Here is a 20861-nt window from a genome sequence, read left to right as displayed (position 1 = left end):
CTGGGGACTGAGAGCATGGGGACTGCTGATGTAAAGGGGTTCATCACATTCTTACTAATTGACTGGGTTATCAAACCTTAGACTTAAAAAAATTATTTAGCAGGGGGAGGACCATTTCCAGGTGACCTGCCATCTTTATCAAGCAGAGTGAGCACTTTTGAGTGTATATCTAGAACCTAGCTGGACAGAAGATAACCTACAAGTTGGGTTAATACAGTAAACCTCAAGAGCTCATCTCCTTTAACTTGAACTTGTTCCTTGTTCGTGCAATTTCGGCAGGGCATTGCTACAATCTCACTTTGCTTAGAAATCCCCTGGTCTCATAACAGCTGCAGATGGATTATTTGCAATGGTTTGGAACTAGTTCTTTCCCACACTCATATATGCTACTTACTATAAAATCAACCAATACGTTAATTAAAATAAATACCAATTTATTAAAATGGCACCCTCAGGACCTCAAATACACCCTATTTTGTTTCGCTGATGTGGGAGGTCAGTTATTTGACCTGGTGGTAGTGAGCTGTTCTGGAAAATTGCCTTTTTTATTTAATGAGGAGTAAAGTTGGCCAGAATGACCTCTAACGCTTTTTTCCCTGCTGTTAAAGTTTTCAGCTTAGCAGCTTTAGAGTGTGGGTTTTAAAGGCCTGGCATTGCCACCTTTCAGCTTGAAATCTCCCCTTTATAATTGTACCGAGTGCTCTGGGCATTCCAGTTAATTGGAATGGTTTCAAAAATAATTGAAAAAAAATCTGTAATTCAGACTCGTCACTAATTCATACTGGTTTTTGCTCCCAAAGATTCCAAATTCCTGTGGGTTCATTGGGCTTCAAACCCAGTATTTAAGAATCATTGCAAAGTACATATTTTTTAAGTTGTTGATGCTTAAAAACTGAAAACAGAAAACTCTTCTGAGCCTCAATTTCCTCACTTGTAAAATGGAATCTAAATCCTTTCCTGCTCTATTAATTATGGTATTTATGAAGATAATCACTGTATTGACATACCCTCTCAGTAATTGGCTACCATTCCCTCCCTCCATTCCTTCTTACCCTCCTTCCCTCCCTCCCTCCTTCCTTCCATCTATCCCCCCTCCTCCATCCTTTTGTTTGGAGTTTTCACCCTCGCAGACAAACGGTTTTCATGCTTAAAATATGAGACTTTTGCATTTGAATCTAAACAAATCTTTGACCTCACTTTAGAATTTTCTACTCACTGTCAAGGACCTCCTTGGTTAGGATAGTAACTGTATCGTCTTTAAGTCTCTCATTTTCCATCCAGTTTTTATTTTGCCAGGAGGATAACTACCCCCAAATATGGATCTTTGTGATTTGTTCCAATTTTTTATCATTTCTGAACTGAAGCCAGCTGAAGCCATCTTGACAAGTCTGAGCAAATATCAACATTCCTGGGGGCTAAACTTATTTCCTAAAAGACTCTGAAAAGCTATTCTTTCGGCTGGTTGGCCAAACTTTTTTTTTTTTCTTTGAGAAGAAATGGGAAATTAAGTCACGAGAAAGAGTCTGATACAAATCCAGCTGTGAGGGGTGGGCGAGTAAGTGACCGCAGCTCTCTGAATCAAGCAGAAAAACGAAGGGACCTGACTTGGCCAGTGGCCCCCTCCGTGACCCTGGTGGGGGTCACATGCCTCAGGCTAGGAACCGTGGTTCCAGGCTGATAACTCTTACATCAGGTTGTGTGAAAGGCTGTAAACATCTGAGTGGGAAGGCAGCAGGGAACTGAACCACCAGGGAACCCTAGGAACACACTGGCCACAGCAACAAGGCCTTTGTTCTCATCCCCCAGCCTGCGGGCAGCCAACTGGATTCCAGTTTCCATCACAGGCTGGAAATGGGGGCAGGCAGAGGGTGTCACTGCCCCCCTAGCACTACCCTGAGCCAGGTCACTAGACAACACTCTGTGTAGGCCTCACAGTCCTCAGGAGGCAGGCCTCTCCATGCCACGGCGCTTCTCCCCAAAGGCCCCCCAGTCATGCCCGAACAGCAGGTCCTGGGGTTGGGCGCGGCAAAGGTGGGTGGGAGGCCTATTCCAGGGATCTGTCCCAGGGCGAGGGGGGAGCCCATGCTGACTCCACACCCCAGTGGGCTGTGGAGCCACACACGTAATTTGGGTAAATTTTCACCCAACCAGGGCCAACAGCTCAAGAGAAAGGGGGGCATTTCCAGACACATCAAGGAGGAATTTGTGGCTTGAGGTTTATAATGTAATTACAGGCCGCAAATGCCTTCCTTTCCACCTGTATGTCACTCGGCTTCAAGCACCTGCTCCTTCTATAGGCCAGACTGAGAATTCTGTTCTCTCAGAGCCAGGGAAGCAGCAGCTGCTGCCCGCACGCCGGGAAGACGGGCAGTGCAAGCGACCGCGAACACAGGGAGCAGAGACATCGGCAAGTCCCTGGGCACCTTTGGATTGTCGTTTCCGAGACCAGAACACACAAGCTCAGGAAACATGGCCAGAAACCCAGCATGACAGTACGAGTGGGGAAAAGGAGCACCCTGTGTGGAAGCCGAAGGGACGGGGTGTAGCCAGGGCCACGAACAGGACCAGTCAAGCCCGGCGAGCAGCATCTATTTGCCCCTTACCACCACGGTGCGCTTGGAAAAGTTAAGTTTAACAGCACGGGAAAAGAGCAGGAAAAACAAAATCCATTCTGGGGGTAGAGCCCAGGACCCGCTGAAACGGTAACCCTATCCACGGCGAGCCTGGTAATAAAAGAACAGTCTCGCAACTGCTTTTCCTCCTGTTCGTGTTCGCAGTAACAGCTGGATACATGCTAATTGCAAAGACGTGCAAGAAAGAGCTCTAAGTTTAAAAGCAGGCGCGCCATAAGCCGTCTCTCGCCAGCACGGCTTCAGACCCAAGTGTGATGTGGCACCTAGCAGGTCTATTTCCGGCGCACACTCATGGTTCCTGATTTGAGTGGGATGTTCTGTGCTGTCACAGAAGAGCAGCGTGCTGGTCCCTTCTTCCAGTGCCTCGCTTCCGCGCAACGAGAAATAGCTCAGACCGGGGTGTCTGGCCTCGTCACCACTGACATTTGGGCCGGATCACCTGCTGTGGTCAGGGGAGGGGGCGGGGGGTGTTCCCCGTGCCTGTTGGGTATTTAGCCACATCCCAGGTCTCTACCCACCAGATGCCGGTAGCATCCCACCCCCGCCAGCTGTGACAACCAAAAGTGTCTCCGGGCATTGCCGGATGTTCCTCGGGGAGGCACCATCACCCCCAGTTGAAAACCACTGGGCTACACTAACAAGGGGCGACTCTCTCTTCCCTTCCCGACCCCACTCCCGGGTGTCTCTGCCCCAGGCCAGGAACATTTCTGGGCCATCTCCTGATCCACCAGCAAAGGACGTACCTCTCGTTCTGAGTGGTCTTCAGTAATACCTTTGACTTGCAAGACTTTCCGTCATTCAGAACAATGCTCATACTGCCTTTGAAAAGAAGGTCCTTTCCAGCTAAATTCTGGGAGGGAGCAGGGAGGAAGCAGGCAAATTTTCCTTTCAGACACATTTGTCTGTTTTAGTCTACAGAAGGCTCAGACACAGAATTCTCCACACCCAGAGCCCGCGTGAACTTGAAGGGACCCGGGGTGCTCGAAACTCACGTCCCCACCCCTTCTCTGTGCCACATTTTTACAAACGAAGAAACCAAGGTTCTGAGGGGGAAGTGACTTGCTCTGGGTCATACATAGTGCCTATTTATGGGGGCACACGCCAATATAATTCTTCTCTGCCCGACATGCCCAAAGAGCTCAGGTCTCAAAGCACAGAGAACTTGTCGTGCTTTATGAGCAACGTGCTTCATGAGCCAAACCACACCAGTTAAGGAATGCAAAATTTTAAAAAATGATAGAATGCTGCAACCAATTAGTGCAAACAAACATTTATTGTGAAATAGTCATCCTACCCTTTATCAGGGATTACATCATCAAAGCACTTTGTGGCAATGAAAATAGCTTTTTTTTACCCCTCTGATTCACCCAATATTCCATTAAAGCTGCAAAAAATGTGCAATCTGCTTGAAAAATAGGTTGCTCTTATTTACTCATTTGTGAAAAGTCAAAAATTAAAAAAGAAAACGATACTAGCTTACAGGGCCTCTAGAGTCAATTTGCTTTCCCGCTTCCCAACTACTCCCCAAAATAATTAACAAAGATAATTTGTTTTAAAGGCCTTTTTATAAAACCAATGCACCTTTCCCCATATTATAATCATAAAAATTTTAAAAAGCCATTATTTACTTTCTTGGAAAAAAGGTGGCCAGCCGTTGTTTTTTGATGGGGAGCATGTGTATTTCCTGGGAGTTCACTTTCTTTAACTTTATGCTCCGGTTTTTGACGGGTTTCCGGAGGGGCTCAGTGCTTCCCATGGGCTCTTCCCCTTGGCTGTTGATGTCATAGCCCTGAAGCACCGAGTCTTCTCTTTTGAACGAGAAGTTCTTGGTAGACACGCCCGAGAGGCCTTTGATCTTGCCGCAGAAGATGGCAGGAACCGCGTCTTCCACCGAGACGATCACCTTGGCCGCCTGGGACTCGCTCACCATCTCGATGTGATTTTCAGCCTTGACCTCGCTGCCGGCTTGGCTGGGCTGGCTGGGCAGCTGGGTGGGGTGGCTGCCGCCCACGTGGCTATCCATCAGAGCCAAGGCCCCCGGGGCCGTGGCAGGGGCAAAGGACACTTCCACGCCACCGGGAAGTTTCTCCATCGCGGCGTGTCCCGGGCTGCCCACGGACCCGCTGCTGTCATACAGTGTCTCAGCGGGAGGCTCGGCTTTCCGGTGGGCTGCCAGCGACAGGTCTAGGGCCGCATCTTCCTGGCAGACGGGGGAACTGACTTCGCCGGCCTTAAGCCAGGGCACCGACTTCATGGAGAGGTCCAGGGCCTCGTTGTCGCTCCCCATCTTGATGACCGTGCGGCGGCTGAGCTGGAAGTACTCGCTCGGCTGCAGGATATCAAAGGGCTTCTGCTCCTCCTTCTCCAGAGGGGGCTGGGCGCCTTTGAAGGGGTGCACGCCAAAGGAAGGCGGTGGCTTGGGACAAGCGGAACTGAGCTTGGATTCGGGACTCTGAGGCACCGGGATGGGGATGGGGATGGGTACCGGCACGGGCAAGGGGACAATCACTGGGTAGGGCACCAAGAGGGTGGCTGGAGGGACCAGCGGGGACAGCGGGGAGTTGAAGGCCTGGGGAGGCATAGGGGCGTATCCAGGAGGAGGCTGGCAGGGTGGGGGGCCGAGCGCGCCCTGAGAAGGGAACAGATTCTGGAGCACGGCTTCGAACGGCAAGGTGGGCTCCTGCGGCTGGTTGGGGATGCGCAGGTCCAGGAGCTGGGGCTGCGCCTCAGGGTCCTCGGCTCCCTGGAACAGGTTGTTGTGGATGGCACTGGAGGAGCACGGGGCCTCCTGCGGCAGGACCAGAGGGGAGTTGAGGTGCTGGAAGACGTGCTGCTCCAGCACCACGGGCAGCTGCACGGGGCCCTGCGTGGTCATGACATAGGCGGCATTGCCGTTAGGCTGGAGCTCGGGTGCGGAGCTTCCCTCCACCTGCATGTGAATGGGCATCACCACTGGGCTCTCCCCAAGGCACAGGGGCTGCAGCACGGTGGCTGCCACCTTCAGAGCCATGCCGCTCTGGGACTCGGCCGGGGGGTTCAGGATGGACGGGGCCGGCACGGTCACCAGGGCCTTCTTTACCAGGTCAGTGGAGTTGATGTTCCAGGCCTCGGTGGTGATGAGCTGGGCCATGCCATTCTCCAGTCTGTTACTGGCCAAGGCGGGAGTGGACTCAGTCATGTCCACGGAGAGGTTCTGGGACCGCAGATCGTCCATCACTCAGCTCTGATGCCACCGGGCCTGCAACACAGAACGTGCCATGTGAGTCTTCTGTCAGACACTGTTTAGAACGGCCTGAAGTGCTCCCTGTCCGCATCTCTGGAAAGTTTCCGCATCTCAGCGAACCGAGAAGCACACCCATCTCTCTATGTACACATACGCGTTATAGATATTAACCGCTACAGACAAACACACCCACGTGATCAGCTGTGCACGCAGAGGCCCAATTTAACAGACGATTAAGCTATAAACACAGATGATGTAAGTACTAAACAGTCAAGAGAGGTTAAACAGAGTGTTTTTAAGCCTAATACTCAGCTTATAGGGTTAGCTTTTGCCAAACACCAAGTTCTATTCCACACTGCTGTACTGGGCGGTTAGGGTATGTGGACATTTGACCTGTTTGGATTCAAATGGGAGGCAAAGACCGACTTTACTTCGAGAACAAAATAAAATCCTGTCACATTAGAACGTTCTTTTTTTTTTTTTTTAATTATTCTTGGTTTCAGAAGTACAGGTCTGCAATTCATCGGTCTTACAGAATACCCAGTGCTCCTTACATCACAACCCCTCCTTAACGCCCATCATTAGAACATTCGAAGAAAACGGAAAAGGGCCATCCCAGGTATGGAAAACAGTGTAAGAACTCTTTGTAGCAATAATTCTCCCCAAATTGGCTTGGTGAGAAGAGCAGCGGCGCATCTCCAAAGGGTCCCCATAGTTGCCTCACGGACTCTCTCTGACAAACGCCATCCCTTTTCCTCCCCATCACAGGAAAATCCTCTCCACGGAGCTGGGCCGACATGGGAAAATTGCATGAATGCTCATTGGGCCCAGGGTTGCTTTCCTTAATTGGCTCATCTGTGCGACCTGTGACCTCTCCTAACTTCCACTGTCATGAGGGGATGTTACTGATTGTAGGGCTGGAGACATAGAAGACTTGTTGGAAACGAACATCCTCGAAGGTGAGCTACTCTTTCCTGATCTCGTGGGCACCTCTGGCCACTTCCTGAGAGGCCGAAGGAACCCAGTGCTGGTGCTTCCTGGAGGAAGCAGGGCTGCCACCGCGAGATGGCTCTCCATGGAAACGCGTCCATATTTAGCCTCGTTGCCATGGAGAAGGCAGGCACCATGTCTAACTCAGGGATCTGCACAGCCCTGGAGTCTGGTTGGGCTTGATAATAATTCAATAATCCTCAGGCTCGCCAGGCAGGCACTGGGGAACTCTGATTCTTGGCCTCACCTGTTGGAGGTGTCTAGACTTTAGTCCTGGAGTCACCTCACGTCCTCTCCTCACCCCCAAATTACCAACACATCTGCCCCAACAAGGAGGAGAGGCAGCCCAGCAGGCCATGGGAGTGGGAATAAACACATGAGGTCCCGCTTACGGGAAGGCAGCTCTAACCAACAAACAAAGGTGTGATATTTCCAGATAATCAAAATGCATCAAATGCATAGAACAAGCAGTTTCTCTAAAGCAGGAGGACGGGAGGGCGAGGGGTGGTAGAGGGTTACACTGTGGGGCCTCTGATGGGGGGCTCCAGAGCCCGACTCCCTAGAACCAGGGTGTCCTCCGAAAACCAGGAAATGACCCAGCGTGCAGGCCAATAATTCCTTTAGGGCAGAGTAGGGAGGCAGCCCACCCCAGGAAAGCTGAGAAGGCCTGCCCTAACTGAAGGGCCTGGTTTTTCCCGAGGGGAATCCTCCCTGATTTAGCCCACCAAACATCGTACCCCCAAGACACCGTCAGTTCCCTCCCTCCTGAAGGCACACGTGCCTTCATGCACTCATTCGATTAATGAATTGGAGTTGCCTTGACGGCCATCAGAAGCCACTGTGGTGGCTGGCCACGGGCGTCTTCTCTTACTGTTGCTGTCTGGGCATCTGCTATGGCGATGAGCCAGGCCTCTGCCAAGAATGCTGAGCACTTTCCGTGCATTACTTCACTTAACCCTCAGAACAACCCTATGAGAGGGGTCCTATGATTATGCCCACTTTACTGATGAGAAAATGGATCCCCTAAGAATATTAGATGATAGGATAAGGGACGCTGAGGCTGGGATTAGAGTTCAGGGTTAATCCCAGGCTGCTTCTCCCAGTGGGAGCTGTGAGGGCCACGCTCCTTCATGCATTTGGTTTCCTGGCAGGAAGAGTCCTCTACAGGCTTCCCTTCCACACTGAGCGCCTGCGCCTGCCCAGCCGTGTAAAAGAGAGCACTGGAGTGTAAGATTTCCTCAAAGTGGTGGCCAGGTCCTTCCCAGAAAACCACTGTACTATTTGCTTATTCTCTTTTGTCCACCAGGGCCCTCCTCTGTCCCTCTTACCAGGCAAGGAGCTGAAGGGTCATCAGTGTCCCTATCTTTGGGGAAGACAGACCAAAGCCCTATTACTGGAGGGCAAGAAGGTTGGCATCCCCTATGCCTCAACCTTCCTGAGACAGCTGTCATGGGGGTGGGAGGGCAGCTCAGCGCCCATAAGTTATAGGGAGGCCCTTAGCTCGGCTGCAGACTCAAGTCTGTGGGAGCAGGGCTGGGGCAAAGGGGAGAGGAGGCACGGGCCCAATCCCACTTTCATGTCCTCCCACACCATAGCTTTGGACCCGCTTGACTACTCAGCCATAGTGGGCCCCATGAGCACCCCCAGTCCCTTCCCTCTAGTGGCACTGGGCTGCTGAGATGAGGCTTGCCTTTGGCTACACTGGCAAAGGAACAAGTAGCCCTGCCTGCCCCGTGCACCCTCCTGTCTTCCAGGAAGTTTCTTCTCTTTTTCTCTGCTCTCCCTCCCCTGTTGTTCATCGCCCCCCACTGGGAGCCCCCAGTGCCAGCACAGAGGGGGCACTGCTACCAGAGCCGGGGCGGGAGGCCCTAGCGATGCTCTGCGAAGACCACCCAGCTCATGAGAGGAGGGTTCAAAGGGCAGGTCTCTGTCCCCTCAGGCCTCAGGATAAGTGAGTAGCAAGCTGGCAAGAGAGAAGGCGTCCTCCCTGCTGACGAGCAGGGGGAGGCAGGTGTACTAGGGACCTCTTCAAATTGAAAGGAATCACAGAAGCCACCAACCAGCCCTCAAGTGGACAGGCAGGAGTTCTTCAGAGGTGACAGCGAACACTTTGTTCAGTTTTTCTCCAAACATCTTTTGCAAATGGGTTTAAATGAGGTCATCCATCTGTCTCTGTCTTGCCTACGCCCATCATGACCCGGGGGTGGGGGGAGGTCTGTAAATGCAGTGTTGCTGGATGGGAAGTGGGCAGCTTGGAAGTGTGGGTCACTCTCAGTCTCTTGGCCATGGGTCAGCTGCTGGAGCTGGAGGGCTGGGGTCCACCCCAGTACAGGCCACATGCTCCCTAGATGGAGACTCTGGGGAAAAGTCTCAGGGCCCAGGGCAAATGAGGAGGTGAGAAGAGGCTGTCTGGGGCAGTAGTTAGGCTCAGAGAGCTGTGGGGGTCACAGAATTGTCATCTGGACCCCTCATCTAGCTATCACCAAGATCTAAGTATGCCAGAGGCAGGTTCTCCCTAGAATCTGTGTCTCAGCCGGAGCCCTCTTGGGCCTTGGCCCTCACCCAGCCAATTCCTGCTCATTCATCAGATTTGGGGTGATCTCTCCCCCACATCACTAAGGTCCTACAGCACCCCAACTTGCCCTTGTCTGGTCCTGAGTGCCCCCTCCCCCACCCCATACTGGGATTGCCTAGTCACTCGTTTCTTCAGGAGCGAAGGACTGCCTCATCTTTCTCTGTCTGGTGAATAGTAGGGGCACACGAATGAGCAGGACTTCCCAAGTCTCACTTCTCTTGCCCAACCTCTGGTTGCCGGCTCGCCATGTACATGATCACGGCATGTCAAGGCTCGCCAGGGTGGACAAGATCCTGTCTCCATCCTCTTCCTGACTCTTTTCACAGATGAGGAAACTGTGACCCAGAAAGTCTGACCCAAACTTCCCCAAGACCAGTTATTACAAAAGTCACCATGCTCTTGCTGTGAGAAAAGTGGAGGGTCAGGCCCCAGCGGGACCATAGAGGGTAACACGACAGCCAGCCCCCTTCACCAGCCAGCGGCATGAGGAGTCCACCCCAGGTTCCTGTGTTTCTCTGGCACTCCCAGGAAAAGAAAAGTGAAGTGAAGCCCGCTATGGGCTTCTTTCCTTCTAAGGAGGTACATTCGGGAGGAAGCCGACCTGGGGCCTAACTCCCGGGCAGTCAGTTAGGGACTTAGCCCACATCTGGCACCCACCAGGTGCCGCTGCAAGCCATGCCTTCCTCTCAGGCCTCCTGCTTCCAGACTGTTGTTCTCGTGTCACTCTGTGGGCCTCCTTACAGACAGACATTTATATAATGAGGATTTGTTTACGGCTTAATTTATTTTTTTTTAAGATTTTTTTATTTGTTTATTTGACAGACAGAGATCACAAGTAGGCAGAGAGGCAGGCAGAGAGAGAGAGGGAAGCAGGCTCCCCGCTGAGCAGAGAGCCCGATGCGGGACTCGATCCCAGGACCCTGAGATCATGACCTGAGCCGAAGGCAGAGGCTTAACCCACTGAGCCACCCAGGCGCCCCTGTTTATGGCTTATTTTAAAAAGCAAGAACACTTGAACACTCAGATTATTTAGACTAGTCTCTAGGTCCTAAAGTCCATCTAATTTCCTCATCATGGGCATTTATCACTAAGTCAGTCTCTCTCTCTCTCTCTCTCTCACACACACACACACACACACACACACACACACACACACACTCCCAGAGAGCCAAATCCCCTCACCCCAATGCTCTCTGCCACATCCCAAATGATGCCATGGGGCCCCCTGAAGAGCCTGCAACTCAAAGTGAAGGAACTTCAAAATGTGGTTGTGAACTCCACACTGACCCAAGACAAGAGTCCTCAAGACCAGTTCAGGTACAGTCTGGTTTCTGAGCAGGGAATTTGGAAAAGGCTGTCTCTCTCAGAGGCCCAGATCATCTTCTAGGGAGGGGCTTAGTTTTATTTTGAGAATTTAGAACATTTTCAGCACAGACAACTGCCAGATGATCACAAGGCTCTGGTCTGCAGAGCTCAGTGCCCCCTCAGCAAACACTTTATAGCTGGGTACCTGAGCATGAGGAGCAGAGGTTATTCAGCATAGCAAAGCAACTCAAGCCAGGGACCACTGTGTGAGGTGACTGGAAGGCAAGCCCAGCCTTGGGGGAAGTGACCTTAATGACCGTGGGCTTGCTGGCCCTATGTCTCAGTATGCCCCCTTTAGCCCCAAGAACAGGCAGATATGACCTGCTCTCCTCTTCCACTGAAATGAGCCTCATCTAGATTTTTCTATCAAGATCAATTTCTTCCTCTAAAACATTCATTTAAAGAACATATCTTGATAATTCTCTTAAGATGCGTGTTTTCCCATTACAAAATATTGACAGCTTTGATTTTTATGGAGCCTGTAGGCAGCTATCAATTATTTCAGGTCAAACCTGGATTGTCTACCTCCTCCCTGCTCAAAGTGGGGTCCTTGATGCAGCTGCAGCAGCATCTCCTGGGAGCTTGCTAAAAAATGCAGGCTCTTGGGCCCCACCTCAAACCTCTGGAATCAGAATCTGCACCTTGGCAGGCTCCCCCCGGGGAGGTTTGAGGACCTCATGTTAAAGTCTGACAAGTTCAGGCTTAGTGCTGCTTTGCAAACTCGGCTGCACATTAGAATCGCTTGGGAGCTTTTAAAAACTACTGATGTCTTGGTCCCTCCCCTCCTCCCCCAGACTCTGATTTAATTAGTCCGGGGCACAACTGGGGCATTTGGGTTTTAAAAAATTCCCTAGGTGATTCTAACATGCAGTCAGGTTGGGAACTCTTAATCCAGAGGCCAAAAGACGAGGCAGCTGTCGGCCAATCTTCTTAGTGACGGATCTGGCTTTGTGCTTCACAGAAAAAAAACTAAAGCCATCAACCCAAGCTCACTCAACTTCTTCCCAGCTCTCACAGTGTCCCCCAAGTTCTCCTGCCCCTGGGAAAAGGTAGCATGTCTCTCCCTCTTGCAAGGCTGACTTTGCAGAGACCTCTGCTAAATATCCTGCCCCGCTAAGCATTCTCCATTCTGAGTCTATTTTCTGCTTTCCATCCAGTACTTCAACTACACCCCCAGCGACTGACTTAATTCCGTGTAAAAATCACTCGCCACTTACTAGGAATTACAGGAGCAATGCATAATTTTCGTCTTTAATACAACGTGGATATGATTTCACCATTCAGGACCTGATATGCACTAAATATCTAAGAAGCAATTCCAGCTGGGTAAAAAATGGTTTTGCTCTCCCCATAGGGTGTAATAATTGTTAGTTACTTGCCCCAGTGATCCAATTTTCTGAGCTTTAAACACCAGCACAGAGTCGATCTATTGGTGCTGTGAACATAATTACCACGTGAATGTGCTCTCAAATTAGTGAAAATACAGAGAATACACAAAATAGTCACCCACCTTAGAGCTGACTGCCTTTTATATCCAGAGACCCACACAGCCATCCAAAAGAAATATGACCATCCAGGTGAGCTTTGGAAATGAGTTCCCCGACATGAGACTTCATTTATGGAAACAGTGGTGGCCTCAGGGTTCAGGACTGAGTCTCCCCTTCAGTTAGATGGGCAGTGGCTCTGGGCAGCTCTGCAGAGCACAGCCTGTAAATCTCAGCTCTGATGTGGTGCTGCATAAAAAATGGTTTTGCTCTCCCCACAGGGAAAAACATGGTGGATGTGGGCAAGCAGGGCCCTGAGCATCGTTGACACCAGGGGACTCCCAGGTCTTCCTAGGAGCGAGGTAAGGTCACCATAAAACTCATTTATGTTCATTTTGCCATCTCACCCTTTTTATTCCCATTTTTCTATTTTATAGCATATGTAGTAAATCAATATAAGAAGACATATAATTGTGTGTGTGTGTGTGTGTGTGTGTGTGTGTGTGTGTGTGTTGGGAAATTGTGCAGTTTTTTCTGATAGGAGTGCAAGAATGAAAATGTTGCAACTCAGCAGGACAGATGATGACGTTCTCAAGGCCCAGCAAAATGTCCGGGTCCCCCTTGCCTGAACAAGTCTTGAGGTCACTGGCCCAGTTTATCTCTCCATTTTGCTACGCGGGAAGCTGAGGTTCAGAGGTGTAGAGAGCACCTACTCCCAGAGCTCTGCTCCTGCAAAGGCACAGCCCTTCGCCCACTGCTTTAGTTTCAAAGTCCACTTGAGTCGAAGGGGTCCCTAGTTACCTCTCCAACACAACCAGCATTGAACACCAAAGTCTGTGGGATGGTCTGATTCAACCATCAAAATGTCAAATATAGTTCGAAGGAGCTAGATTCAAAAAGATGAAGTAAGCTCCTGAGACAGTGATACCTAGTAGTCAAGTGATTGAAACAGAAGAGATGAGATTCAAGACACAGAAACTCAAGGGTGCCCGGGTAGCTCAGTCATTAAGCGTCTGCCTTCAGCCCAGGGTCCTGGGATCAAGCCCTGAATCGGGCTCCCCGCTCAGCAGGGAGCCTGCTTCTCCCTCTCCCTCTGCAGCTCCCCCTGCTTGTGCTTTCTCTCTGCCAAATAAATAAAATCTTAAAAACACACACACACACACACACACACACACACACAAACACACACACATGAAATTTTCATGACTGTGGGAAACTCATTTTATGTCCCTGGGACTCAGTTTCCTCTTTTATGACATGGGGTACTGCCCTGCTCTCATTGTGGGGAGGAAGTTAACTCAGGCCTCCCTCGAGTGAGTGGTGCGTGATGGGAAGGAGTCAAACTTAGCCTTCTGGGAATTGCTACAGGGCCATGAAACATGGGGAAGTGTGAAGGAGAATTGGAAAGATGGGAAGTGCACGAAGGGTAGGTTTTCTGGGGCCACTCCCAGGACCACTGAGAAGACTCACTCCCCTGAACTCATGACCCTGAGACCATGACCTGAGCCAGAATCAAGAATCGGACACTTATTCTGCACAGCAAAGGAAACAGTCAACAAAACAAAGAGGCAACCCACAGAATGGGAGATATCTGCAAATGACACTACAGACAAAGGGCTGATATCCAAGATCGATAAAGAACTTCTCAAACTCAACACCCAAACAACAAGCAAGTCAAAAAATGAGCAGAAGACATGAACTGACACTTCTCCAAAGAAGACATACGAATGGCTAACAGACACATGAAACAAACATTCACCTTCATTAGCCATCAGGGAAATTCAAATCAAACCCACATTGAGATACCACCTTACACCAGTTAGAATGGCCAAAACTAACAAGACAGGAAACAACAAGTGTTGGAGAGGATGTGGAGAGAGGGGAACCCTCTTACACTGTTGGTGGGAATGCAAGTTGGTGCAGCTGCTTTGGAAAACAGTGTGGAGGTTCCTCAAAAAATTAAAAATAGAGCTACCCTATGACCAAGAAATTGTACTACTGAGCATTTATTCCCAAAGATACAGATGTAGTGAAAATAAGGGCCACATGCACCCCAATGTTCATAGCAGCAATGTCCACAGTAGCCAAACTGTGAAAAGAGACAAGATGCCCTTCATCTGATGAATGGATAAAGAAGATGTGGTCCATATACACAATGGAATATTACTCAGCCATCAAAAGGATGAATCCCCAACTTTTGCATCAACATGGATGGAACTGGAGGAGGTTATGCTGAGTGAAATAAGTCAAGCAGAGAAAGTCCATTATCATATGGTTTCACTTACGTGTGGAACATGAGAATAGCATGGAGGACATTAGGAGAAGGAAGGAAAAAATGAAGGGAGGAGAAATTGGAGTGGGAGACAAACCATGAGAGACTATGGACTCCGGGAAACAAACAGGTTTTTGGAAGGGAGGGGGTGGGGGGATGGGTGATCCTGGTGATGGGTATTAAGGAGAGCACAGATTGCATGGAGAACTGGGCGTTATACGAAAACAATGACTCATGGAATACGACATCAAAAACTAATCATGTACTGTATGGTGACTAACATAATAATAATAATAAAAAGAATTGGACGCTTAACCAACTGAGCCACCCAGGCGCCCCTCCAGGTCATCTTTAAACCAGACCAGGGAAGAAGTGAAGGCTGAAGGGAAGGGAGAAGGTACGAAGTTTTGTTGTGTTTTTTTTTGTTTTGTTTTGTTTTTGGCTTCAGTCAGAGTACACTTTGTCTCTCTTGGGACTCAACTGCCCATCATCAGGCAGCGTCTGTGGGTTGAAGACACAGCACTGGCAGAAAACCTATCCAGTACCAAGCATACCTACTCTGTGGTCTCTGTGGGGTCTCAGGTTAAGGCTGGGCCTTGCAGATAAACATTCGGTTGAAAATGAGAAATATTAAAACTGGACAAATCTGAGGATTACAGGGAAAACTTCACGACTAGAGCTAACAGCTCAGAGGCCCAGAGGTGGTTTTCTGTTGATGGCCTTTGCTGGGTTCCACTAGAGCACGGGAGGGACCTGGGAGACTGACTGGGGAGGGCACCATGGGGTTGCCCGGTCTCCTTTCTTGCCCAGGTGGAGAGTGTCAGATGTCTTTGCATCTGTGATCTCATTTCATACTCCCAACTACCTCTGGCCTGCTCGCAAGGACCGATGGTAGCCCTTGGGCCACACAGGACTGGGTGAGGGCTAGAATAGGAACAAAGTGCCCCTCCATTCCTGTCTTTATTCTTTCAAAAACTATCTGAGCACCTACTGTGTGCCAGGCATGTTTTCCTATTCCTCTACCCTGGTACTGTTTCCTCCATAGGCGTGTTCCCTTCTGTTGTGGCTCAATCCCCAAAGGATTAAGCAACCCATGTCCCCTCAGGGTTATCTGCTCCCAGTGGGGCTCCTTTAAGGCCCCTGTTTCCTGTAGAGGTAAAGCAGTAAGTCTCATTGGAAGAACACCAGTCCCAAGACAGCAACAGGAAGAGATGTTAAGGCAAGGATGTCTCTAAAGTAGAGAAGAAATGCTTAATTGTCCAGAAACTACAAGATAAGAAGCAGCCCCTTCAAGTCTTGGTGAACCTCGGAATCCCAGGGAGAGAAACCATGAAGAACTGCTGTTGGGGGCGGGGGACACTCACCTAGACAGTGGGCGGGGAGGGTCAGGGAGTGTCTGGCCCCGCACATGGTCAAGGTCACCCACCCTTCAGCTGGACACAGAAACCCCAAACACCCTCAGGTGCTGGTGTCCAAGTGGCCACCTTGTGCGGGAGCGCAGGTCTCATCCAAGGTCTCAGGCCTGTGTCTGTCATCTTCAAAAGCTATGGTGTTTGGAGAGATTTTTGTTTTGTTTTGTTTTGTTTTTGCAATAAAGAAACCTCTTCGCTATGGAACAAAGAGTGGGGGGGAACCTGCCTCTGGAAGAGAAAATACTTCTAATTAGATTGAGATACAAAGGTTAAATTTTTGTTCTGGGAAAAGGACTGTTTATAATCCCGTGTCATTAGCCGGACATTTTCCAGAGACTAGTGTGCCAGAAATAGACCCTTTGAGGGGTCACTGGAAGAAAGGGGTGTAGACTTGTAAAGTCAAAGGACTGGAGTTCGGATTTTCCCTTCTCCTAATGCACGTGAGCCTCTCACCACGTACCGGCATAGAAGCAGTATCAGTCTCACCCAGGGCCCTGGGCTCCCCCTCACAAGAGTGGTCGGAAGTACAAGATTTGAACTCAGACAGGCCTGGGTTCAAATTTCAGCTCTGCCTCGATTTGCTAGCTGTGTGGCCTTGGGCAAGTGAGTTCGAAACCTCGATCTCCTTCTCTGCAAAATGGGGCTTCCAGAGCTGCAGTGGTCGTCATGGCTGAAAGAAACAGTCCACGTAAAGAACTTGGCACCATGCCAGGCACGTGGAAAATCCTGCACGAAACGTGGTCGTTATCACCGCCACCACCACCATCATCGTCTTAATCGTCAGGATCGCTGTCTCCATCTTCATCATTCTCATTGTCAAAGCTGTCATCATCATCGTCATCGTCACCGTGTCACTGTTATCATCTTTACATTCACCGCTCATCCTTCCTCTGAGGGTCTTAAATAGCATTAGAAATGCTCCCAGTGGGTTTGCACAGTAAGCTCCCAAGTTAAAACCCTGTTTGTTCAAAGATTTATTTTTAAATCAGCTGCAAGGGCCTGGGAAGGCATTTGACATAGAACTGATGTTGCACCTGACGGGGAGGTCGCCACCAAAATTCACTTGGCCCCCACCATAGCTGAAATACTGAACAGGTGCACTGTCTGAAGTTGTCCTTACTTCACGGTACTGGGCCCTGCTGTTCAACTGGCTGCCTCTTGGAAGTCTGGTTTCTGTCTTCCTAGGTTTTCATGAAGAAATTAGGGGTTCTCAGAGGGCCCCAACCCCACGTACAGGATGCCACTTCAGTGCCACGGTCACGGTGGAAACTTCTTGACCGCCACCAGTGGTGATGGATGCAGTGGGCAGAGGGCTGCTGGGTTTGGACGAACTCAGCCGGCTAGTTGTCTGAGTTTGCGCTGCTCCATGAACAGATCAATTTGCCTGGAACTAGTTTATTTGGGAGAAGATCCCAGAAAATACCAGTAGAGGAGTGAAGCAGAGAGACATGGAAGAGAAGGAAGCCAATTTATCCGCTAAGTTACTACTGTGGGCAACCAGGGCTCGATTCCACTGGGGGAAGCTGGGAGGTGGCAGAAACCCCATGCCTCAGAATCAGGGTGCTTATTGACAAACACCCATCTATCACAGGTCAAGGGCTGCTCCCTTGATGATGTGTTAATTCTCTAGCCCTTCGAACTAGCCTGGCAGGTGGCCTAGTGTACTCCCGGCAGGGTGGGGGCAGGGGTGATGTCCTCAAGAAAGTCAGTTATTTGCAGTAAGCAGCCCTCAGGGTACACAGGCCAGTCTGAGGGGACATGAGGACGGGGACAAACCACGTCTACTACACCAGCCACACCCTGGGAAGTGCTTCTTATGTGAAGACCCAAATGTCACCAATTCAGGGCGCCACGGTAGGGTGTTTTCGCAATGGTCCAGAGACGGTCAGCTTGGCTAATGTGTTCCTTTGCTAGACTATAACTGGGGCCCTCAAGAAAGTTGTTTTAATCATATTTGTGCTGGCTGGAAGGCTAGATGTTCCTGCGATGAGTCACAGAGGGAGTTTCTCTTCTGGGGATCTTGTGTTCCAACTCGGGGACCAAAAAACAATAAATAAACAAACGCCACTTCACTTTATCAGCTGCATCCCGCCTAAAAATAAAAATAATAGCAGCCTTGACCTGAGAAGTGCACAGACAATGCAGGAAGAAGAGGCTGGAGAATGCTCGTCTTTTAAACAGGGAGACTGCTTTCTGGAATTCTCTTCGGCCAGAAGCATCTCTCTGCCTGGAGGTGAGCTCTTTCAAGAGCAGAACCACCCACTGCAGAATCTTAGAGCCGGTGAGCCTTTCGAAGTCCTAGAAATTCACTATATTTCTCCGAAAGCAAGCCTTGTCGCAGCAGCTAATGGAGCATAAACAATGCAAGGCTGGGACGGGGGAAGGCAAAAGCTACTGTGTAACATTTGGTTAGTTGACAATGAAGATTATAGGTGTTATTTCCCATTTTCTTTCAGGGAAGAGTTCTTCTGGAATGCGTGTGTTTACACACACACACACACACACACACACACACTGCACAGCAGGTGAGCAGGAATGAGGCCACCTGCTGTCCCTGTAATTCTCCAACCAGAATTCACCGGAATCTACTTTGTCCTCACCTATTCCACATCTGGGTTCTGGTCACCGAACCTTAATTGCTGGAGGTGTCGCATGGGGCAGATTTCAACGGAGGAGAGAGTGGAGTGGAGTGGGGGGTTCTAGAAGAGCAGGAGGAAAGGTACAAGGGGGAAAGGGTGTGTGGCCTGGCCAGGGCTGGAGCCCAAGGCTGGTGAGGGCTTCAGGGAGAGACAGGGTGCTGTGAACTGGAGAGGGTGTCTGGCTCTTCCACGGGGAGTGAAAAGCTGCCTCATGTCCCAAAGGACTGCCAACTGAACCCACACAGTTTTGATGTCTTCACAGATCCTGACCAACAGAATGCCATGATTCAGGAGGGAGACCATTACATTGGGAGGAAAAGAGAAGTAGATTAATTTGCCAGGCTTTGCTAGTTCCTTCCCTTTTCTGCCTGTCTGCCTCTCTGTCTCTCTCTCCCCCTCCCACCCACACCGCCCCCCCCCCCCCGCCCTGGACACGCAGGCTCACAACATGATACTAATAAACTATTTACTAAGCATTTACTTATGTGCCAGGCACCCTGCTAGGTATTTCACACTCACTTTCTCATCCCAGTGTCTCAGAAACCCCAGCAGATCAGTACCACCTTGGTGTGAATTGGTTCGTTTTTGTGTGTGTGTGTGTGTGTGTGTGTTTTCCTTCCAGGAACTGAGCTGTGAATCCCCAGGGAATGACTATCTTGATGGGAAGGAGGGCCAGAGCTTTCCAGAATGTGAACAACATTTAGTACAGAGAAGGCAGGTCTGAGGGAGGGCGGGACGAGAGAGGGCAAAGGTTCCTGGCATCATGTGTAGGGGTAGAGGGGGCTGGGGGAGGGCATGAAGGGAGAGAGAAGGGGAAAGCGTCGTCTCACCTCTGGCTGGAGGCTAGAATTCCTTGGCCTGCTTCTGCACCTGGGGCAGGGGCAGCCTTGAGCCCCTCCCTCCACCAATACCACTGTAGCCAGCCACTGCTGGCCCCTGAAGGACACAGGAGCTCCCATTTATTTTGTGGCCTAGCTCTTCCTTCTTACACCTCTGCACAAGCATGAAGCCCAGGCAGGGATTCATTCCCATCCTTCTCGGGGATATATTTCATCCCTGGCTGACTGGCCAGCTGTTCACCATACCCACTTCCTTGTAGCCTGGACTACATTTCCCAGCCTCCCTTGCAGTTAGGGGTGGCCATGTGCCTGAGTTCTACCCAACAGAATGTGGTTGGAGGTGATGTGTGCCGCTTCCAGGGCTGGGTCCTATAAACTTTCCATACATGGTGCTCCAATCTCTTCCTTTCTACCTGAGCTTGATGCACAGAGACCTCTTGGAAGCTACCAGTTGGAGACCGTGGAGCCACAAGATAGAAGTGCCTGCACGCCTGAATCACAGTTTGGAGGAGGACCACCTGCCATCAGGAACAACTGTTTTGGGGTTTTTGTAAATGAGGAATAAACTTCTACCGTGTTTGAGCCACAACACACTTCCAACCTATTTGAAACAGCAGCTAGCATTACTTTCAAGGACACCATCAATGCTTCCTGGGACCTGCTCTGCAAAGTGAGTGCTGGGGACAGACTGACTTGTAGCCTCAGAGCACACTGAACCCCACTAGCTGAAAACCAGACCGGCAAGATAGCCCAAGCACTCAGAGCCCAATTCTGAGCTACCTCGAGTTAACTTTTCAGCACTAAAAGTGTGGGAACTTTTGGCTCGATTTATTAACGTGGGTTCAGGACATTTTTTGGTTGGTTCCTGCATTAAGAGCCACTGAAAGAGTCCATTTCGTGGGGACTCAGAGCTGGCAGGGTTTCGAGAGAACAGGAGGGTGAAGCTGACTTCACAGAGCCAGAGGAGAAGGGCTCTCAGCAGCCTTCGTTCCTGGAACCCCAAAGGCTGCCCTGGTCCGTGTGAATGGGTATGGGTGTGGGAGGGAAGCAAAGCAGGGCCCTGGCATGACACAGGCCAAGAGACCTGGGAAGCTGGGGTAGTTGGTGGAGCAGGAAGGCCTGGGATTTTTACCATTTTCCCAGTCACATCAGATTCTTTATTGGACAGGTCACTGTGGATTTTCCTTTAGGGGAGCTCATCGTCTATGGCTCAAGGGTCTGGGCCAGCTTTCCCTTCCTGCCCTCCATAATTGATTTCCTAGGCAGACACCACCCATTCAATAGTATTCTCCCCTCTAGCAACCACTGAAGTTTCACTTGTAGCAAGCTCTTGCCTTGTGTTCAACATTACTGATCTCTTTCTGGGTTCCTCTCCAAAATACTGATCTGTCTAAAGACTTTGGGACATTGACACTTTGTAGAGAGCCGA

The 20861-nt window shown here is 50.3% G+C and overlaps 1 protein-coding gene across 3 annotated transcripts in view; it reads right to left on the bottom strand.

Annotated features, from left to right (window-relative positions):
* Positions 1 to 3887: 3887 nt before the first annotated feature.
* RAI2 (retinoic acid induced 2) overlaps positions 3888 to 20861 on the bottom strand; it is a 59053-nt gene continuing 42079 nt past the window's right edge. For 2 of the 3 annotated variants that reach the window (XM_047716580.1, XM_047716579.1), the window contains exon 2: positions 3888 to 5871. In XM_047716580.1, coding sequence (XP_047572536.1) covers positions 4258 to 5847 — 1590 coding nt within the window. In that variant the 5' untranslated portion in view covers positions 5848 to 5871 and the 3' untranslated portion in view covers positions 3888 to 4257. The remainder of the gene's footprint in view (positions 5872 to 20861) is intronic. The other variant, XM_047716581.1, reaches the window with a different exon arrangement.

This window comes from Lutra lutra, chromosome X (genome assembly GCF_902655055.1).
Source record: "Lutra lutra chromosome X, mLutLut1.2, whole genome shotgun sequence".
Lineage (NCBI taxonomy): Eukaryota > Metazoa > Chordata > Mammalia > Carnivora > Mustelidae > Lutra > Lutra lutra.
Note: the sequence above shows the minus strand (reverse complement) of the source record. Positions and strands in the feature narration are given on the sequence as shown.